Genomic DNA, 18,864 nt, shown 5'->3' with positions numbered 1-18,864 from the left:
TCTTTTTTTACCCTGGTCTGCTTGCCTCTGTATGAGGTGAGGAGGTCTGATAGAGGACTGGACAACTCTCTCTCTCTCTCTCTCTCTCTCTCTCTCTCTCTCTCTCTCTCTCTCTCTCTCTCTCTCTCTCTCTCTCTCTCCTCTGCTCTCCTTATTTCTTTTGCTACCCCAGTCTGCCCTCCTTGCCTCTGTATGAGGTGAGGAGGTCTGATAAAGGACTAGACAGCCCTTAGCCATGGGCTATTCCTGGAATCCCACAGAAATTACTATGGGAATGGAAAAACAGAACAAGGAAGTTGTCTCTGTTCAGATTCTCCTCAGATGTCAAAACTAAGGAATAGAACAGAAAAGCATTTGAGATGGAACCCGAAGTCCTTGCCAATAATCTCTAGCATTCATATAGGGCAATTTACATATCATCTCCATTTGAAGTAAATGCTATTATCCCCATTTTGTAGATAAAGATACTTTTAAGTGATTTGCCCAGCTAGTAAGAGTTTGAGGTAGGGTGTGAATTCAGGTCTTCTCAAACTTTAGGAGCTACACTCTATCCAAAGCACCAACTAGCTGCTCTCAATTTATTGCTAGTCCCAGAGACAAGGAGAGACAGGAAATTAGGAGTGATAGCACTTTGAAGGGAGGGGTTAAGGAGATGATCTGACCCCATTACAATATACTGGACGAAGCTCTGCCTCACTTGACCTCCAGCCTTCCCACATTGACTATTTCCTTTTTACTCTGGGACTCAAAATTAAAAGCCAATTTTCCTCAGTCTTAGGTCTACTCTATCTCCTATATTTATCCTGTGTCTTCATGCCCTTACTTTCTTAACTCCATGCTTTCACTTTAATCACCTGTCCCTAGGCTCCAGACTGCCCCAAGGCTTATACCCTGGTATACTCTTTCATTACTGCCCTTTTATTACAGAGCTCCTAGCATTCTGATTTGAGCAATTGGTAGGTGTCAAATTCTAAAAGCAGCACAAGTTGGACAGGAAAGCTGCCTTAAGGGCTGGCCATTGGAGGCTCCTGAATTCTTCAATGCCTCTCACTTCCTTGGAGCCTTAGTTGTCCTATTTAGAAACAGGACAGAACCCTGAACAATTGGAGTGAATGAAAGTGGAGTCAAAGCTGAAACAGGAGCAGAGTCAAAAAGAGAGAAAAAAAGGAAAGGAAAAAGAGAGCGAAAGAGCTGAATATGAAAACCTTTAGAGGGACAGGGGTATATAGAAAGATGAGGACAGGAATAGAGGAAGAGGAGGAAGAAGAAGTCTCTTGAACTTTCCCTATGTATGATCTTAAGACTAAGAACTGTTGGGATCTAGGTCAACCTCCTCTCTCAGTGCTTTTACCTGGGATGGTCTAGGCTCTTAGGGGTCAGCAGAGGGGAAAAGTTCCTCAGAAGAATACCTTTTCCTCTTGGGTCTAGCTGAACAAAGAGGGACTTATGATGCTGTTTGGAACTGCACTGGCAAGCAAAGTTGGGGAGATACATATAGAATCTGAGAAAATTTGAAAGCTTCTGGGCACTGGCTGACTGATGGCCATTAAGAGAGCTTGACTCAAAGGTGTGAGGGGTATAAGTTTGGGGTGAGAACCTCTCTGCCCTCTCTCAGTCCCCAGAGCCCAGGGTGTGGCCTAATTGTTCCACTATCTTCCTCCATCCCTCCCTCCCAGACTGCTAAACTTTGTTTTGTTAAACCAAAATAGGAGAGACTGGGGAGTGTGGCAATAAGCCCAGGCTGGGGGTGGGGTGGGGGTGGGGGGGGTGAAGGATAGTGGGAAGGGGAAGAGAGGAGAGAAATAGTTACTGCCCCCACAGAAAGCCTAGAACTTGGTCTGCCTTTCTCTTTTCCTGCTCTGAATTCATATCCATAAGACCCTCACTAAATTCAATTTCTTTTTTTTTTGATTTCCCTTAGTATCATCATAATCCATTTTCCATCTCCTGAGATTTCCCCATTTCACTAATTCCTTTTCCAGCTTATTCTTCTAGGTATGGGCAGAAGGGTATTACATACCACCATGTGGGACCTATCAGAGACTCCCTTTCTCCCCTTCCTTGACCCTGAGCTTTGCCCTTCTTCTGGTTTATATTTCCATGCTAAGTAAGGTAGTCAATGGTATGTGTTGAATTGGGGTTGGGGAAAGGGGAGGTGACTTGTTCCAGTTGCTAGGGACAACACATCATGGTGGAGTGGGAAAGACACTAGATTTGGAGTCAAAAGAACTTGTGGTGCTTCCTGTCTGTAGGTCTTGTTTTCCTCCCGTTAAAATAAAGGAGCTGGACTAAGCCCCTTCCCTACCTTTCTCCTGTGATTCTCTCTTCCCAGGGTCTCCATCTCAAGGTTGGGATGGAGAGATGGAGGGATGAGGGAAGGGAAGGTGGAAAGGGAGTATTAAGGTATATCCTTTCACCCTCAGGGACTGCTTACTTACCCTACCTCACTTCCCCCTTTGGTAGCTGGTCCCAAAAGCTCCTTTAACCTTTTTTTGATCTACAGATGTGGATGAGTGTGCTGAGGGCAATGGGGGCTGTCAGCAGAGCTGTGTCAATATGATGGGCAGTTATGAGTGCCTCTGTCGAGATGGCTTCTTCCTCAGTGACAACCAGCACACCTGTATCCAGCGGCCGGAAGGTCAGTCTCCAAATTCAGAGAATAATACTTTCCTTTCCCCAGCTTCCCCAAGTCCTTATTTCTATTCTCTGCAGACCTTTTATACTCTCCATCACCTCAGCCATGGAACTCCATTCTCCTGCATTCCCTTCACTATGTCCTCATTGCACAGAGTCACCATAGGTCACAAGAGAAGGTTAGTCTATAGGAGTCAGTGTAGAATTGATGTAGTGGAAGGGTTGAGAAGAGTGCACGTTCAGTGGAATCTCAGACTGATCATTAGTAGAGGATTAGGAATTGGTATGATATAAAGGTAAGGGTTAGTGTAATTATAACAATTTATGTAACACATACTATGTGGCAGGCAATTCATTATCTCACTTGAAACTCATAACAACCCCTGGGAGGTAGGTATTATTATTATTATTATCCCCATTTTAGAAATGTGAAAACTGAGACAGACAGGGTGAAATGACTTGCCCAGGGCCATAAAGCTAATAAGCTAATGAGGCTGCATTTGAATTCTGGTCTCCTGGACACTGGGTTAGAGCTCTATCCATCCCCTGGGGCACCTAGCTGTGTATATAGGGTGGGTATAGGCCTGAAGTCAGTGATGAGGTAGGATTAGGAGGAGATGGCAGTCAGCATAGGTTTGAGATAACGCATAGGGTTAGGGTAGGTAAGGGATAAGAAGGATTGTGGGCAATATAAAGTTGGGGAATCAAGGGAGTACCCTATGTATCCATGTAGATGTAGAGTATAACTAGACATCTGGGCTTGCCTGTGCCCAGCACAAGTCCTTAGGCCTGTGCTCGCCCAGCATGTGAAGACCTTCTGGGCTGTGATTGGGGACAGAGGCTATGGAATCAGATGCAGAGCAGAGGAAGCAGAGGAAGCAGAGGAGATGGGATATTTTGTTCTTGGGGTGTGGCAGAGGGAGCTGAACCTTCTTCACTACAGATTCCTTAACTGCCAACACTGAACAGTGGGTACATTGCACGTAAGTAACAAAGAACAAAAGAATGGGTTGTGCTATAACCCAGAGTGACTTCATCTTTTGAATACTATTAGTGTTTAATATCTGTCCCATTCATTTGACCCATTTTGCACTTGACTTTATGGAGTTAACTAATTTTTCATATTATGCTTATCTCCCCTATAAGACTAGTCCTTAAAGTAGGGATAGATGAAGTCATATGTAAATTAGAGGTCTGGTGCTTAGTAGACATTTCCTGGTTGACTGAATAGAAGGTTGAGCAGACTGGGATATCTTAGGAAGAGGAACAAATGGGCAACACTACATAATTTGAATGAATAGATGTTAACCCAGGGTTATTGAGTCAATTGGTACCTCTCAACCAGTGGCACTTTGGTGTATGCTAGGAACAAAGAAAGCCTCTTAGATCAAAGATTCTTAGTTTGGATCTTCCTGACCACTGAGCCAAGCAGTTCTAAGAAGTTCCCTGATTCCCTATAACCAGAGGCTGCACGCCTGGTATATTCTTCTTCCCCTATAGAAGGAATGAACTGCATGAATAAGAACCATGGCTGTGCCCATATATGCCGTGAAACACCCAAGGGGGGTATTGCTTGTGAATGCCGCCCAGGTTTTGAGCTTACCAAGAACCAGCGAGACTGCAAATGTAAGTTGGGGTACTAGAGAAAGGAAGGAAAAATTTGAAGGGATGGAAAGAGGGCTTCAGAGGACAGAGTGGGGCTAAGGAGTAGCAGGGTAAAGAAAGGTGGGGAAAGGAAGGGTCAGGGTTCTCTGAAAAGGAACTACTCACCAAGTTGGGTCAGTGTTCTTAATTTAGGGGTCATACCTAGGGAGTACTTAGCCATTCAGCACCTTACTTTGCCTTCTCTCCCCACACTCACAGTGACATGTAACTACGGCAATGGTGGCTGCCAGCATACATGTGATGATACCGAACAAGGACCCAAATGTGGCTGCCATGTCAAATTTGTGCTACACACTGATGGAAAGACATGCATTGGTGGGTAAAGCTCTGGGAGAAAGAAGCATGAGAACGGAGTGTCAAATGTGCACTGGGCAAGGGGTAGAGGTAGGGAGCCCAAATAATTACAGTCTTACTAAATGGGCAGCCCTGGGGACAGATACAGTTTGCATGTGTGTGTGTGGGAGGGGTACTGGATCCAGGCCACTGCCAGCCCTGGCATAATAGACCTCAGAAACCTTGACTGCTCTGAGATTGTGGCTGAAGGGGAAGAACTGGAAAACAGGAACTGCCTGACCCTGACTGAGGGGTCAAATCAGAGAGGACTTGTGGGGTTTGCCAATCCCTGACAGTGACTGACGGAACTGAGTAAAACCTGGCACAATCCTCTTTGCACACCAAGGTAGTGGGAGAAGGGACTGGGCAGCCAGGCACCTTTCTCAGCTATAGGAAGCAGAGCCTGGAATAGGTGGGCAAATGGTTGGGATTTTCTTGACTTTAGGTATCTTTCCCCTCGTCTTTATGACACTTATCTCTCTCCTTTTGTTCACTTTCTGGCACCTCCCCATAGCATCTACTTTCTCCCTCTTCTTTTCCATTGTGACTTGAGAGTGGTATAACCTCTCAGCTATCCCCTTTTGACTCTTCCCTTTCTCAGCGGCGCCAGGCTCTCACCCCTCTCAATCCCAGGCCTCTGTTCTCTTAGTCTTTGCTTATATATCTTAACATTATTTCCTTAGTTCCTGAACCCTACATGCTGTCTCTCATGTCATAGGGTCAAGTTAATTCTGTCCCATATATAGTTCAGTTCACTAAGCATTTAATAGATTTAATGGATAAGCATTTATCTGTTCTATGCCTCTCTCAGAATCAGGAAGAAAAATTTCCTAGGAAGGTAAGGGAGGAGATTGGAAAGGCAGTCATTTCAGAGAGGTGAGGGACCAAAAGGGAATTTGACCTAGAGATTCCTTGGTTTCCCTTTAACAGGATTCCATGGGGCTGAGTCTAGATGGGATTTGAATCTTGGGTTAAATTGGAGCTGTTATAGTCAGGAGAAGCATACGAAAATGTGGTTGTTTCCTGAATTAGTCAACCCCAAACACCCCCCCCCCCCCCCGTTTTTTTTGCTCTTCTCTCCTTCCATAGAGTTTGTTTTCATTGATGGGTATTTCAGAACAGCCACTGTGGATAATAAAATGGCAGGAATCCTAATAACAACTCCCATTTCACTATCACTTCCAAGTTTACAAAGTACTCTCACTACAATCAATCCTATTACTTTTATAGATAGAAAGTATCTAAAAAGCTCCAACTTGGGCTTTTTGCCCAAGATCACACAGTTAGAAAGAATATACATGTTTTAGATTGGTCTCTGCATGTCCTAATTATGTGTCCTAAAGAGAGTCCTTTTGAACTCAAAGATCTCCATAGTCTTTGAATACTTCCCTTAGTCACTTGTTCACAGAACTAACATCCTAACGGTTCTTCCTTATTTTAACTTTAAATCCTTGCCATTATATTTTCTTTCTATTTTTAATATTTGTACAGCCTTCACTTTTTCAAGCTGGATTATTCCATCTTCTTTCATTTTTCCTTCTCCTTTTGATACTCTCTGGGGCTCTCTGAACCTGTTCCATGTCCCCCCAGTTCGCATAAATCATGAAGCTCAGATGGAATTTTTAGTCATAGTCTGAGACAGGCTCAAGGCTAATAGAGAGATTGCCTGGCTTCTTTGTATTTAGATGTCCCAGAGTCATGCTTGCCTTTTTTTTTCTTTTTCAAACAAGAATGGCTGTTTAGCTTGGGTTCCATTCTAATTCCCATATCCTTTTCTGCTATCCTGTCTTACAATTAAAAGAGAATGTGATTGTTCCCTGAATTGTAGTTAGTTCCTTTTCCAACACCCATCCCCTTCCCCTAGAGAGTTAATTTTCTGTCTTTCTCCTGCGTTCCACATTCTCCCCATTCCAAGTTTATTAGTGGAAGAAGCCTTCTGAAGAATGTTTGGGGATGAGAGGGCTTTTAGTCTATTTAGGAAGACTGAGACAATTAGTCTCAGAGACAAGTAAAGTGCATTCAATTAGGATTTGAAAACTGAGAGTTTAATTCCTATCTTTACCATCAATGTGCTCTGTGACTGGCCTCTGGACCCTGAATTTCCCAACTATAACATGGGGAGGGTGAACCTAGTGCCTGTGTGGTATAATTAGGAAAATAAGATGCCAGAAAGAAAAAAGGACTCTGGAAATAGAGGTAATAAAGAATTCCAGGGTTCATTATTTGGGACTGCTAGCTCTAGTCCACAGGGCAGGAGCTAGGGCTCAGAGGGTCAGGTGTCTCCTGCCCATCATCTAAACAGCTTTTTTACAATGTCAAACAGGGGAAAGGCGGCTAGAACAGCACATCCCCCCCCAGGCCGTTTCTAATGGTAAATATATCTGCTCTCTCCATGCTCCCATGCTCGCTTGCTCAGGGAGGGGCTAACCCGCTGGGGCTCCCACTAACTGCATGCCCCACCAGGCCTACTCTCACTTAGGCCAGGCTGGGCCCCAGCCTACCAAACAGGCTCACCCTGGCAACTTGGGCATCAGCCCAACTGAAGGGGCAGGAGGGTACCTGGATGGCAGGAATCCTGGGTCCCCAAGAACTGGCCAAAGTCTTGATTGATCTTGTCTTTATTCTTTATTTTCTCTGCTTTCCTTCCCCTCCCCAATCCTTCTTCCTCCCTTTGCCCCCAGTGTCTCCCTCACTTACTTTTCATTTGAATTCCTCAAATAGAGTTATCAGTTCTTATCTTTTCCTACCTTCTTCTATACAGCTAAATGTTCAGTCAACTCCACCCTGCATACCTCTCTAAGTAGCCAGGGAAGAGTATGCTGATCATGGGAGGTCATTCTCACCTGAATTTCACTCTCCTAACCCTCACCACTTTAGAACACCTACCCCGCCCCCCCCACCCCATGCTTTTGAAAAAAAAATAAGGGTTGATGATCTGGAGAGCCCAAGGACAAGACACTTAAATTCTTTTGATCTGCCCCTGGTGCTGTTCTACTTGCCTGAGAGTGCTGCCCTGCTCTAATGATAGTAGTTAGTGCTTGGCTTTCTGGGACTGTCTTAGAGATAGGCATTTTTTCCTTTACTTCTACCCAAGTATATCTCTTCTTTTTCAGGACCCTAAGAAAGTGGTTAAATAATGTTCCTTTTCCCCCAACTTGAGGTTCTCCTGCTCTTGGTCTCAACCCCACTTTAAAACATTAGCTCCAGGGCGGCTAGGTTGCATAGTGGATAAAGCACCAGCCCTGGAGTCAGGAGTACCTGGGTTCAAATCCAGTCTCAGACACTTAATAATTACCTAGCTGTGTGGCCTTGGGCAAGCCACTTAACCCCATTTGCCTTGCAAAAACCTAATACAAAAAAAAAATTAGCTCCAACATTAAAGTTGAGTTTCAGGGAAGACTTCAGGGTTCCATCCCAAAGTTCTCAAATTCTCCACAATGCTTTGGAGAGATTTGGGATAGTCTGAGTCTGGGAATGGGTTAAAGAATATCCTGAAGAAGTCTTACATCTATTAAGATTTCCTTTTTTGAAAGTCAAAGAGAAATAAACTCTAGAATCTAGGAGGTAGGATGAGGGAGGAGGTGAGTTGGATAAAACACAACAACTCATTTGAATAAAATACCATCCCTTTTTGTCATGGGCAAGACTCTTCGTTCAAGGAGAATATGGGACATGTCTTGAAGATCTGAGTAAAGAGAGACAGAAGTGAGGTAATTCTAGGACATTCTGAACCCTTATCCTAATATTAAGAGTAGGGCCTGAACTTGTGGGTCAAAGATTACTCAAGCTGGCAGCAGCTTCTAGAGCTCATCTCATCAAGTGTCCTGGTTTTCAAGCTTCTGTTACCACTTCAGGGATCTTAACATTCTTTAATAAAGAGTAATAAAGTGGCTAATTTAAAAAAATAGAAGCTAAAGCTACAATTTAAGGATTTCTCATTTTAAAGGAGAATCTCAGCTTTGTCCTAAGAAAAGCCCATAGCCTCTCTTGTTTACCCATTTTCAGGCCTTGCATGTTATAAATGGGCAATTTTGCCTTCATATAAACTAAATCTCTTGTGATGCCATTTAAGCCTATTTCCTTTTCCTCAGGCCTCAGGTAAAAAGGGGAACCAGCTTCAACCCTTTCCCTTTTCCCAAATACTGATACCTTCCAGGTCCAAAAGATTATATAGATCAGAGTAGAGGTAATAGAAGGAATAAAGCTTAAAAGAAATGGTTTTTATTAGGTCCTAAATGATTCCCTCTTAGCTCTGTGACTCTCCATTTCTTTCATCCCTTATTCACAAGATTTTCTCTTCACCATTCCTCTCCCAAATCCATCCTTCCCCAGAACCTCACAGATGTCCTTACTGACGAAATGAGGAGGAAAAAATTCCTTTGTCAGTACAAGAGCATCAATTCCATCCAGAACTCAGAAAGAAATAGACCTAAACCAGGAGGGCTTTAGGATAGAGGAGATGCATTTTCAGATGGCCAGGAGTGGAAAGCACTGGAACCATGAGATGTCCTGGTGTCTCATCTAAAGATGAATAGGCATTTGTCAGATAGTTCCAGAAGGAAAGGAATGCATTCAGTGATCTCTGGTAATTCTTTGCCAAGCTAAGTTCTTGATGATACCAGACCCAGTCCTTTAAGAGTCAGTGCCTAGACATGCCCCTCCCCCATAGGCTATTAACTCTCCCTATCCCCATCCCCAACAGTCTTAAAAGAAGGGTATGGAGGATGGGAAGAAAGGGAAGCCCTATCTACTTATCTTTGTTGCTGAGAGACAGACCCACTAGCTCCCTCTACCCCACTTGACTTTTCCCCCCTTTAAACTCCTCCCATCCCCCACTCCCCCTTCAGCACATTCCTGCCTGACAGCTCTGGCTTGTACCTGCCTCACTGATGTCCACCTTGTTTCAATCAAGTTGGGGGCAGGGAAGCTGACTGCTTGGCTGCACTTGCAGGGGGGGACAGAGTGGGGGATGGGAGCCTGGCCTCCAAGATTCCTCCTCTAAGTTTGAGTGAGGGTACTGAGCAGGCTGAGGTCTCCCATTCCAGGCCTCACTTGCCTCCACTGACCTTGAGTTAGGGGCCACTCCTGGTCAATAATATTCTTTTTCCTCCTCCCCACTTCCCTCTCCAAAACAGAGACATGTGCTGTCAACAATGGCGGATGTGACAGCAAATGCCATGACGCAGCTACTGGGGTCCACTGCAGCTGCCCAGTGGGCTTCATGTTACAGCCTGACAGAAAGACCTGCAAAGGTAAGGAAGCCCCCAGTGGGGGGAGGGAGCAAGAGGGGAAAGAGCTAACTTCCTTCCTTCCACCTAAGGCCATAGCAGTTCCAACTGTCTCCCTAACCTATGCTCATGGAGGACCCTCTAACTTCAGAGAATAGAAAATATATCTCAATCTTATAGGACATCTGTATCCTATCTAAAGTATATCTCTATCCTCCAAGTACCCAGGCTCCTGTTTGAAGATGCGTGCAATAGAAGAAAGGGCGGACTCAAACATATGTATCAAAAATTCTTCATAGCAGATATTCCTGTTCACTCTATCCCCAACACTTATCTCACACCATCATAGAATTATGGTATTTAGGAATAATTAGAGAACTTAAAGAGATTATCTTCTTAAAATCCCTCATTTTTTCAACTAAGAAACCAAATCTTGGTTCTCAGTGGATGCAGAGATGTTGAAGGGCAGGGACTATATATATATATACATATATATATATATATATATATATATATATATGTATATATATATATATATTTGAAGTAATTTAAATTAAATTTAGTTTATTTTAATTGCATATTTATTTAAATTAAATTTCATTTATTTCAATTCTATATAATTTAAATTTAAATTAAATTTCATATATATATATGCAAATAAGTCCTAGAGAGTTGAAATGACTTGCAAAGAGGGGTGGCTAGGTGGCACAGTGGATAGAGCACTGGCCCTGGAGTCAGGAGTACCTGAGTTCAAATCCGGATTCAGACACTTAATAATTACCTAGCTGTGTGTCCTTGGGCAAGCCACTTAACCCCATTTGCCTTGCAAAAACCTAAAAAAAAAAAAAAATTATGACATGCTGCCTCTCCATTTTTAATAGTTCCAGGTTTTCCATTCACATTTCTCAGCTCAGTCCAAGGGATATAGCGTTACAATCTATTTCTATCCTATTTAGTACCCCCTACATTCTACCCACATTCTTTTTTCTCATGAGGGAGAAGGAATCATATTGAAAACACTGACCCATTATCATTTGTTCTTTTCTTCCCTTTCATCTCCTTTTCTGAGGAAATGGGAGTGGGGATTGTTATAAGCTTTTTGGTCTTGTTCATTATGTCTCTCTGTGGAACTGTTGCAACAAAAGGTGGGGAGGTATGGTACACAGAGGTCAGCCAGCCAGAGTTAGGGGGCTTCTGTCTTGAGAGGGTTTTTGACAAGTATGTAAAGAGAGAGCAGAAGTCTGCCCTCTCCACTCCCAACTGAGAGGTGAGTAGCCTGGGTCCTGTCTGTCACCAACTCAAAGACTGTGATCCTGGGAATCTTCTCCAAGTTAGTGCTGAAAGCTGCCTCAGGCCTAATTCTCTCCAGAACCCTCCCAATCCAGTCCTCCAATTTGGCTTCCCATCACCTTCTCATTTACATTTTACTGGTTTCCCTCTATCTCTCCCTTCCAACCTGGTCCCTTTCCCAGTTTCCTTTCTACACCACCTACCTCTCAATGCCCATACCTCTCAATGCCCACTTTAGTGCCCCTTTCTCAGGCCCTCTCTTCAGGGTTGCCCACAATGACATTGTCAAGGAGTAAAGAAAGACTCCCTTTTTCAGCTCCCAAATACCTTCATGGGTAGGGAGGGAGAATGAAAGATAAAGTTAAATAGTCCCCAGTTCCTTTCTTCAACTAATCTTCTGCCCCTGCTCTTGGGATCCTAGTCCATGCTCTGAAAGTTTAGTAGTCATCTTTTTCCCTAGCCCCAACTCCTCATCTGGGAACTCAGCTTCAGGAAGGAGAAGTTGTCTTTCAAGCACACTCTCTTGGAATAAGAGGGAGGAAGCAAGGAAGAAAGAAATGAGGGGGGCAGATATGGAGCCTAAGTAACCCAAACTTGTCCCAGGTCCTTTGACTTATTATGATTCTCCTTTGTTTTGGTGGTTTGGGTTTTTTTTCCTTTTCCCTCAATCTTCTGAGTCTTCCTTTATTCATCTCTGTTTTTCCCCTGTTTCTGTCCTTAAAATCCCTCCAATTCAGACATAGATGAGTGTCGCCTGAACAATGGGGGCTGTGACCACATATGTAGAAACACGGTTGGCAGCTTTGAATGCAGTTGCAAGAAAGGCTACAAACTACTCATCAATGAGAGAAGCTGCCAGGGTGAGTATGAGTTTGGGTATAGGAGTCAAGAGAACAGGTTTAGGAGAGTGATTGTAGAATGAAGGGAATGAAGGACAGAGTGAGGGGCAAAGAGGCAGGCAATTCTCATTTGGGGTGGCAGAGGGTGCAATAAGAGGGAAAGTGGGCATCTAAGACCAAGTAAACACTATAATAATCAGTGATATGAGATCCCCTTCCTTCTTCCCTGGTTCTTAAGACCAGAACCCCTTGAATTCTTCAGTTCTCATCTTCTGATGCAGTCACTTACCATTCCTTTTCCCACCTCTGAAATCTAGGCAGGGACACATAAAGGACAAGGAGTCCTTCTCAGGGTGGGGGTGAGGGTGGAGGGTTGTGGTTGGGTTATATCCTTCTCCAACATTCTGATCTTGCCCTGGCAAGTGATAGAAGTTGGGGGGGGGGATCTAGATACCATAGTGCATGCTAAGGGGCTTAAATCCCCAAGGAATCCTGTACTACTATCCCCCATCTCACCTCTAGATATTGATGAGTGCTCCTTCGACCGAACTTGTGACCACATCTGTGTCAACACCCCAGGAAGCTTCCAGTGTTTCTGTCACCGAGGCTACCTGCTCTACGGGCTCACCCACTGTGGGGGTGAGCCAAAGACCTTTTGCCATTAACCCAAACTGATCTTTATTTCCTAGTCCTTCTTACCTTCCCAGGGCCCTTCCCCTTCACCAGCCAAGTGTGACCCCCTTTACCTCACCAAATGAACTAATCCTGTTCTATCTTTCTAACTCCATGTACATGTTTATTGATGTCTGAATGAATTATGATGAAAAGGAAAAGACTAAGACCTACTTTGAGAGGTAGGATTTCTGGGTCTCCAATTTGTATCCACCTTTATAGGAATTTCTATGTGACACCTTACCATTGACATGTCTACCCCGTGATGTCTTCACTTCCTTTGGACAGCAATGGACAAGGCTACTGCTGGGGCTCCAAAGGAGAACTTGATGCATACTTCAGATCTCCATATTAGATGACATATTGTACTTCAAGTTCAGATAGAATTAAGTTATATTGGCAAGCATCCTATGTGTTCAGTATCCCACAAATATCTATTAAGGTGCCAATACTTGGAAACATTTGAACTTAAATCATCAAATTCAAGTAACACAGCTCTATCCTCTCCTGCTGGCATCACTATTCCTAAGTCCATAAGATTGGTGCACAGTATCCATCCAAATACCCTTAGATTATTAAAAAACATTGTTCTCCCAGGCATATAAAGAAACAACCAAGGACTTGAGATACTTCAACAGCCCAAACACCTGTGATAGGGGTCTCCCTCTACTGGTGCAGGCTACAATCCCTCTCTAATGATAAGCCTCTCTGAACTTATCTAGCCTGGACCTCAGAAGACAGTAATAAATTCTGTTGTTAGGACTATGTTTGACCTGCCTAAACAAACCAGTACTTAAACACCCTCTCCTTCCTGAGGAGAAGGACTAAGAAGGTGGGATGGTGCCATGCCAAGCGAAAAGGTATTCCAATAATAATTAGGGCATAACCATATGCTCAAGATTCCTGTTTACATTATAAGCAATTAAGTGTCTGATAATGGCATCCAGCCTGTAAAGTCCCAAAGCTTCCTCCTTGACCTTTCCTCTTGACTAAAGCCCTACAGTGTTGTCTACACATAGGTAGTCAGGAGAGAAAAAATGGTTTAGTTGGGAAAGAGCTTTGAAGACAGGATTAGAAAAGATTTCAGACAGCAGCTATGGACAAGAAATGGCAGGAGAGGGATCAAGACTCATCATTTTTTAGTAGATCTGTGCTTAACAGATCTTTTCATTGCAGCTCATCTGTGTTACCGATTTAAGAACAGGTCTAGGGATAGAACTTATGAGAAAGCAAATTTAAGCAAACTTCAAGTGTGAAGAGGTTAGGATTTGGTTAAGAACCCCCTTCTGTCAAGAATTGTTTCTTTATAGGTTTTCTTTGGGGCCGGTAGTTATCTTAGGGATATCCACACCCCCATTCACGCCTGCCTACTGATATCCTCCTCCTATCTCCAGATGTGGATGAGTGCAGCATTAACCGAGGAGGATGCCGTTTTGGCTGCATCAACACCCCTGGGAGTTATCAGTGCACCTGCCCTTCAGGCCAGGGACGCCTTCACTGGAATGGCAAGGACTGCACAGGTGGGTAATGCCCTCTGCTGGCCATGGTGGGCACTGGGCCTTCAAGGATTTTCAGAGTTTGGGATTAGGAAGGGGATGAGTACTGGGGTGGCAGGTGGAGAGCTCTCCATTCTGAGCCAATGACTATAAAGGGTAAGGCTACATACATTCTAATAAGAGGAGAGTGGAAAAGAATCCCTAAGACAATATAAAAGACTTTCTTGCTTCTAATTGCATCTAGAGTGAGAAAAATATAGAGAGGACAATAGAAGAAAAGGAAATGTCTGTCTTATCTAACCACTCCTCCTTCCTTAATGGCAAATGAATATATTAGTGTCCTGTCTCTTCTCCCAGAGCTGGTGAAGTGCCAGGGCAGCCTTGGTGCTCCTCGGGCCATGATCAGCTGTAGCAGGTCAGGCAAGAAGGACACTTGTGCTCTGACCTGCCCCTCTCGGGCTCGATTTTTGCCAGGTAAATGACTTGGTGATGAGAAGACTGTGGGTGGTAGGGAAGGAGAACTGAAAAGATCACAGGAAGTCTGGACAGCAGCCCTGTTCTTCCTGAGGTTCTTTCAGCATCTGAGCTTTAGGGGTGGGGAGAGGGTCATATCTGTAACACACTCCTTCCCCCAGAATCAGAGAATGGCTTCATGGTGAGCTGTGGCACTCCCAGTCCCCGCTCCTCCCAATCCAAGAGTGGTAACAACACCAGTACCCATCACTGCCTTGGTGAGCTCCTATCCCAATTCCCATAATGTCAATCATCTCTGGAAAGTCTCATTTCCTCTTTACCTGCTCTTAAATTCCCTAATCCTAATTTTCCTTTATGTCTTGCACTAATTACTATTCTTTTTCTAATCTATCCTAAAACATTCCTCCTCAAACCTTACAGACTCCCTGCTTCCAGTTTCCTTTTTAACTCTTCAGTTCCCCATCTCACCATATCCTCCAAATCCCTACTTTATTCCTTTCCCACATCAGCTACTCATTTCCCTCCAGAGTCAGCCCATAGTCAGCACTCAGATTAATCTGAAACTTTGGTATTCTATTTAGAAACTGCTGCGCTATCTGTTAAACAACGAATTTCCTTCAAGATGAAAGATGCCAAGTGTCGCCTGCACCTTCGAAACAAGGGCAAGCTGGAAGAGGCAGGCAGAGTTCCATCCTCAGGTCAGGATTCTTGGTGCCCAGTTTCATGGAACAAGCGGCAGGAGATGTAAAGAAAAAGGCACTTGAAACCTGAGTCCTGCTCCTTTGCTCTGCCACTAGCTATGACCTCAGGCAATCTACTGCCCCTCTGGGTCTGTTTCTTCATCTCTAAGATGAAGGAGTTAGACTGGATCAGGAGTTTCTTAATTGTTTTGTGTCATGGATCCTTCTGATATTCTGGTAAAGGATATGGGCCACTTTTAAGAATGCTTTTAAATGCATAAAATAAAATACAGAGCATTACAAAGGCAGCCAATTACAATAAAAATAAAATTTTAAAAACCAAGTTCACAGAATTCAAGTTAAAAAAACCCTGAACTAGATAATCTGTCCCTTTTAGCCCTAATATTCTTTCATTCTATGCTCTTGATCCTCTTTCTGGCTCCAGATGACTTGGTGCCCTATAAATGCTCCAATTTGTGAGTTCTTCATGCTTTAGAGCCTGGATCAAATCAGATAAAAGAAGTCACTTGAAGAGATCCTTACATAGAGTGGGGAAGGCTCATATGATCCTTGGAAGGTATCCTTCCAACCCTTCCAAGACTTCAGTCTTGTGTCTGAGAAATAAAGGAGATTTGGAAGTACAGACAGTTATTCATTAGGTAAAGCTAGAAGCAAGAGAATGAGAAATAGGCATAAGCATTGGAGCTGGCTCTTTTTCCTTAGTTGAAGTGGATTTTAGTTTTAGGGATCTGGGATGGGACTGATCTGTTCTCTTCTCCAGGAGGGACTCCCTGTTCTGACTGCCAAGTCACCTTTATCCACCTCAAGTGTGATTCATCCCGTAAGGGGAAAGGACGCCGTGCTCGGACTCCTCCTGGCAAGGAAGTCACCCGTGTCACTCTGGAACTGGAGGCTGAAGTCAAAGCTGAAGAAACCACAGGTAGAACTTCGGAAGCTAGGGCGTGAGCAAGCATGAGATGGAGGCATGAGATGGGAAGATTAGATGAGAAGAGCTGGGCTTATAAGGAAATTGGGGAATGAAGAATAAGAGATGGGAAAAAAGAGAAAGCATCATGAGAGTCATTCCCATCCCTAGCCATCATGTACTTAGTGCTGCTATGCCTGCACTTGCCCCATCCTGGCTGCTGGCTGCTCCTCATTAAATCCTTCTGTACATGCTCATTCTTCTTGACCCCCTCCCCATTCTTAACTGTTTCCCCAATAGACACATATGCCCTCCTACTCACAGCTGCTTCCTTCCACAGCAAGTTGTGGGCTGCCTTGCCTCCGACAGAGGATGGAACGGCGGCTTAGAGGGTCACTGAGGATGCTAAGGAAATCCATCAATCAGGATCGCTTCCTACTGCGCCTTGCAGGCTTGGACTATGAGTTGGCACACAAGCCCAGCCCAGCTGGGGAACGAGTGGAGCAGGCAGAGACCTGTGTGCCTGGGCAGCATCGTTCTGGGGTCAAGTGTGGTAAGAGAGTGTGATGGGGATACAAAACTGGGTGGGGGGGTCAAAGAAGGGGCTGATTTGGGTTAGGAAACAGGCATGGATTCTTGAAGCTAGCCCCCTTATTATTCCTAACTATTTGAACTGCTCCAATTTGTGGCTTTCCAGATTTTCAAGCTATGACCATTCCATATCCTGTCCCATTCATGTCCTTTAGATATACTAAGATTATATTTACCAGTCTGGGTTCATATTCTCATACTCTTCCATCCCTCTTAAATATGGCTTCAACCCATATCATATACCTTCCAAATAAGATTTTACTTTTCCCCCATGGGGAAAGGGTCCCTATTCTGGGGGAGTGGGAGGGCAGTCCTAGGGCTGAGGGGGGGGGTGGCTAGCACGGCCGACTCTCCCTCAGTCAGCTGCCCGCAGGGAACGTATTACCACGGCCAGACGGAGCAGTGTGTGCCATGCCCACCAGGCACCTTCCAGGAGAGGGAAGGGCAGCTCTCCTGCGACCTGTGCCCTGGGAGTGATGCCCATGGGCCCCTCGGAGCCACCAACATCACCACATGTACAGGTGCCAGGGGAACAAGCAATCCAGCCTGGGGAGGGGTGGGATAAGGGAAGCCCATGGGCTGAAGTTCCCGAGGGGACAGGACAAAGCCATAGGCTGCTACCTTAATTGCTGCCCCATGCACCCCTGCCCCATGGGACTGGGTGAGCCTATGGGCAGGGCCTTAGGACCACCCCCATCAGAGTCTGGGCCTTGGCTTATTGCAGGTCAGTGCCTACCAGGTCAATACTCAACAGATGGGTTCAAACCATGCCAGCAATGCCCACGTGGCACCTATCAGCCTGAGTCAGGACGGACACTGTGCTTCCCATGTGGCGGGGGCCTCACCACCAAGCATGAAGGAGCTGTATCTTTCCAAGATTGCGACACCAAAGGTATGTGAACTATAAACTCCTTATGATCATAGATTTAGAATTGGAAAGGTCTTTAGATAGCAGACTAATTCTCTTAATTTACAGATGGGGAAACTAAGGTCTAGAGAGAGTAATGATTTGCCCAAGGTCATATTCTGAGGTCCTCTGGCTATCCTTATTTAGTCAGATTGCCTCTCACCTTCACAAGGCATTTGTATCCCTGTCCCCACATAGGCTGAAATTTCAAATTTCATGTATGATTTCAAAATATAATCTTGGATATCACTGCAACTTTGGGAGGGAAGTAGGGCAGGAAACAAGTGCTCATAAGCTCATGTTTTGATGGCATCTGGGCCAGTAAATACTGCTCCAATGCTGCCTTCCTATCACTGGTTAGAGCTACTATTGGTCCGGCACCACCCAGCCACTTCAGAGAATCATCAGGTTCAGTCCTAGAGTTCTAATCATCAGAATGAACACCATTTAGATCCACCAGGCCCTTCACCTCCAAACGCTACCACACCTACTTGCACTGGTGAAAAATCAGCATGTGTCCAGTTTTTCAAATAAAAGAAAGGAGGATACAACCTTGATGGTAGATGGCCTAGCAGAGGATATTGTTATTGTCCTTCAGTCCTGTCTGATTCTCCATGACACCATTTGGAGTTTTTTTTTTTTGGCAAGACAATGGGGTTAAATGACTTATCTAAGGTCACACAAGCTAAGTAAGTATTACTGAAGCCATATTAGAACTCAGGTCCTCCTGACCCCAGGGCCAGTGCTCTATCCACTGCACCACCTAGTTGTCCCATTTGAAATTTTCTTTTGCAAAGATACTGGAGTAGTTGCTACTTCCTCCTCCAACTCATTTTACAGATAAGGAAACTGAGGTAGACAGGGATAAATGATTGGCCCAGGATCACACAGCTAGGGAGTGTCTGAATCAGATTTGAACTCAGAAGATGAGTCTTCCTGACTTCAGGCCTGGCACTTTATGCACGATGGGGCCACCTAGCTGCCTTTATCATCACTAAATAGAAAAACCTAAGTAACAAACAGGAGTTGGTGAGGTCTTCTTTATCCTGTTCAGTTCAGCTTGAAGGCAACAAATCTTTACTGTTGAAGAGGGGCTGGACATAGAAAAGCTCTGAGCACAGGGTTATTAG

General features: G+C 44.5%; 1 protein-coding gene across 3 annotated transcripts in view; it reads left to right on the top strand.

The window, feature by feature from the left end:
- SCUBE3 (signal peptide, CUB domain and EGF like domain containing 3) overlaps positions 1-18,864 on the top strand; it is a 54,215-nt gene that overhangs the window by 27,959 nt on the left and 7,392 nt on the right. Inside the window, exons 4-18 of one of the 3 annotated variants that reach the window (XM_074236478.1) lie at positions 2,504-2,638; positions 4,135-4,260; positions 4,498-4,614; positions 6,956-7,003; positions 9,768-9,884; positions 11,888-12,010; positions 12,512-12,628; positions 14,056-14,181; positions 14,515-14,631; positions 14,793-14,888; positions 15,213-15,329; positions 16,093-16,251; positions 16,577-16,789; positions 17,187-17,348; positions 17,552-17,719. In XM_074236478.1, the coding sequence (XP_074092579.1) occupies positions 2,504-2,638; positions 4,135-4,260; positions 4,498-4,614; positions 6,956-7,003; positions 9,768-9,884; positions 11,888-12,010; positions 12,512-12,628; positions 14,056-14,181; positions 14,515-14,631; positions 14,793-14,888; positions 15,213-15,329; positions 16,093-16,251; positions 16,577-16,789; positions 17,187-17,348; positions 17,552-17,719 (1,941 nt within the window). The remainder of the gene's footprint in view (positions 1-2,503; positions 2,639-4,134; positions 4,261-4,497; positions 4,615-6,955; positions 7,004-9,767; positions 9,885-11,887; positions 12,011-12,511; positions 12,629-14,055; positions 14,182-14,514; positions 14,632-14,792; positions 14,889-15,212; positions 15,330-16,092; positions 16,252-16,576; positions 16,790-17,186; positions 17,349-17,551; positions 17,720-18,864) is intronic. The other 2 variants (XM_074236479.1, XM_074236480.1) reach the window with 2 other exon arrangements.

The sequence above is a fragment of the Macrotis lagotis genome, chromosome 5, assembly GCF_037893015.1.
Source record: "Macrotis lagotis isolate mMagLag1 chromosome 5, bilby.v1.9.chrom.fasta, whole genome shotgun sequence".
Classification (NCBI taxonomy): domain Eukaryota; kingdom Metazoa; phylum Chordata; class Mammalia; order Peramelemorphia; family Peramelidae; genus Macrotis; species Macrotis lagotis.
Note: the sequence above shows the minus strand (reverse complement) of the source record. Positions and strands in the feature narration are given on the sequence as shown.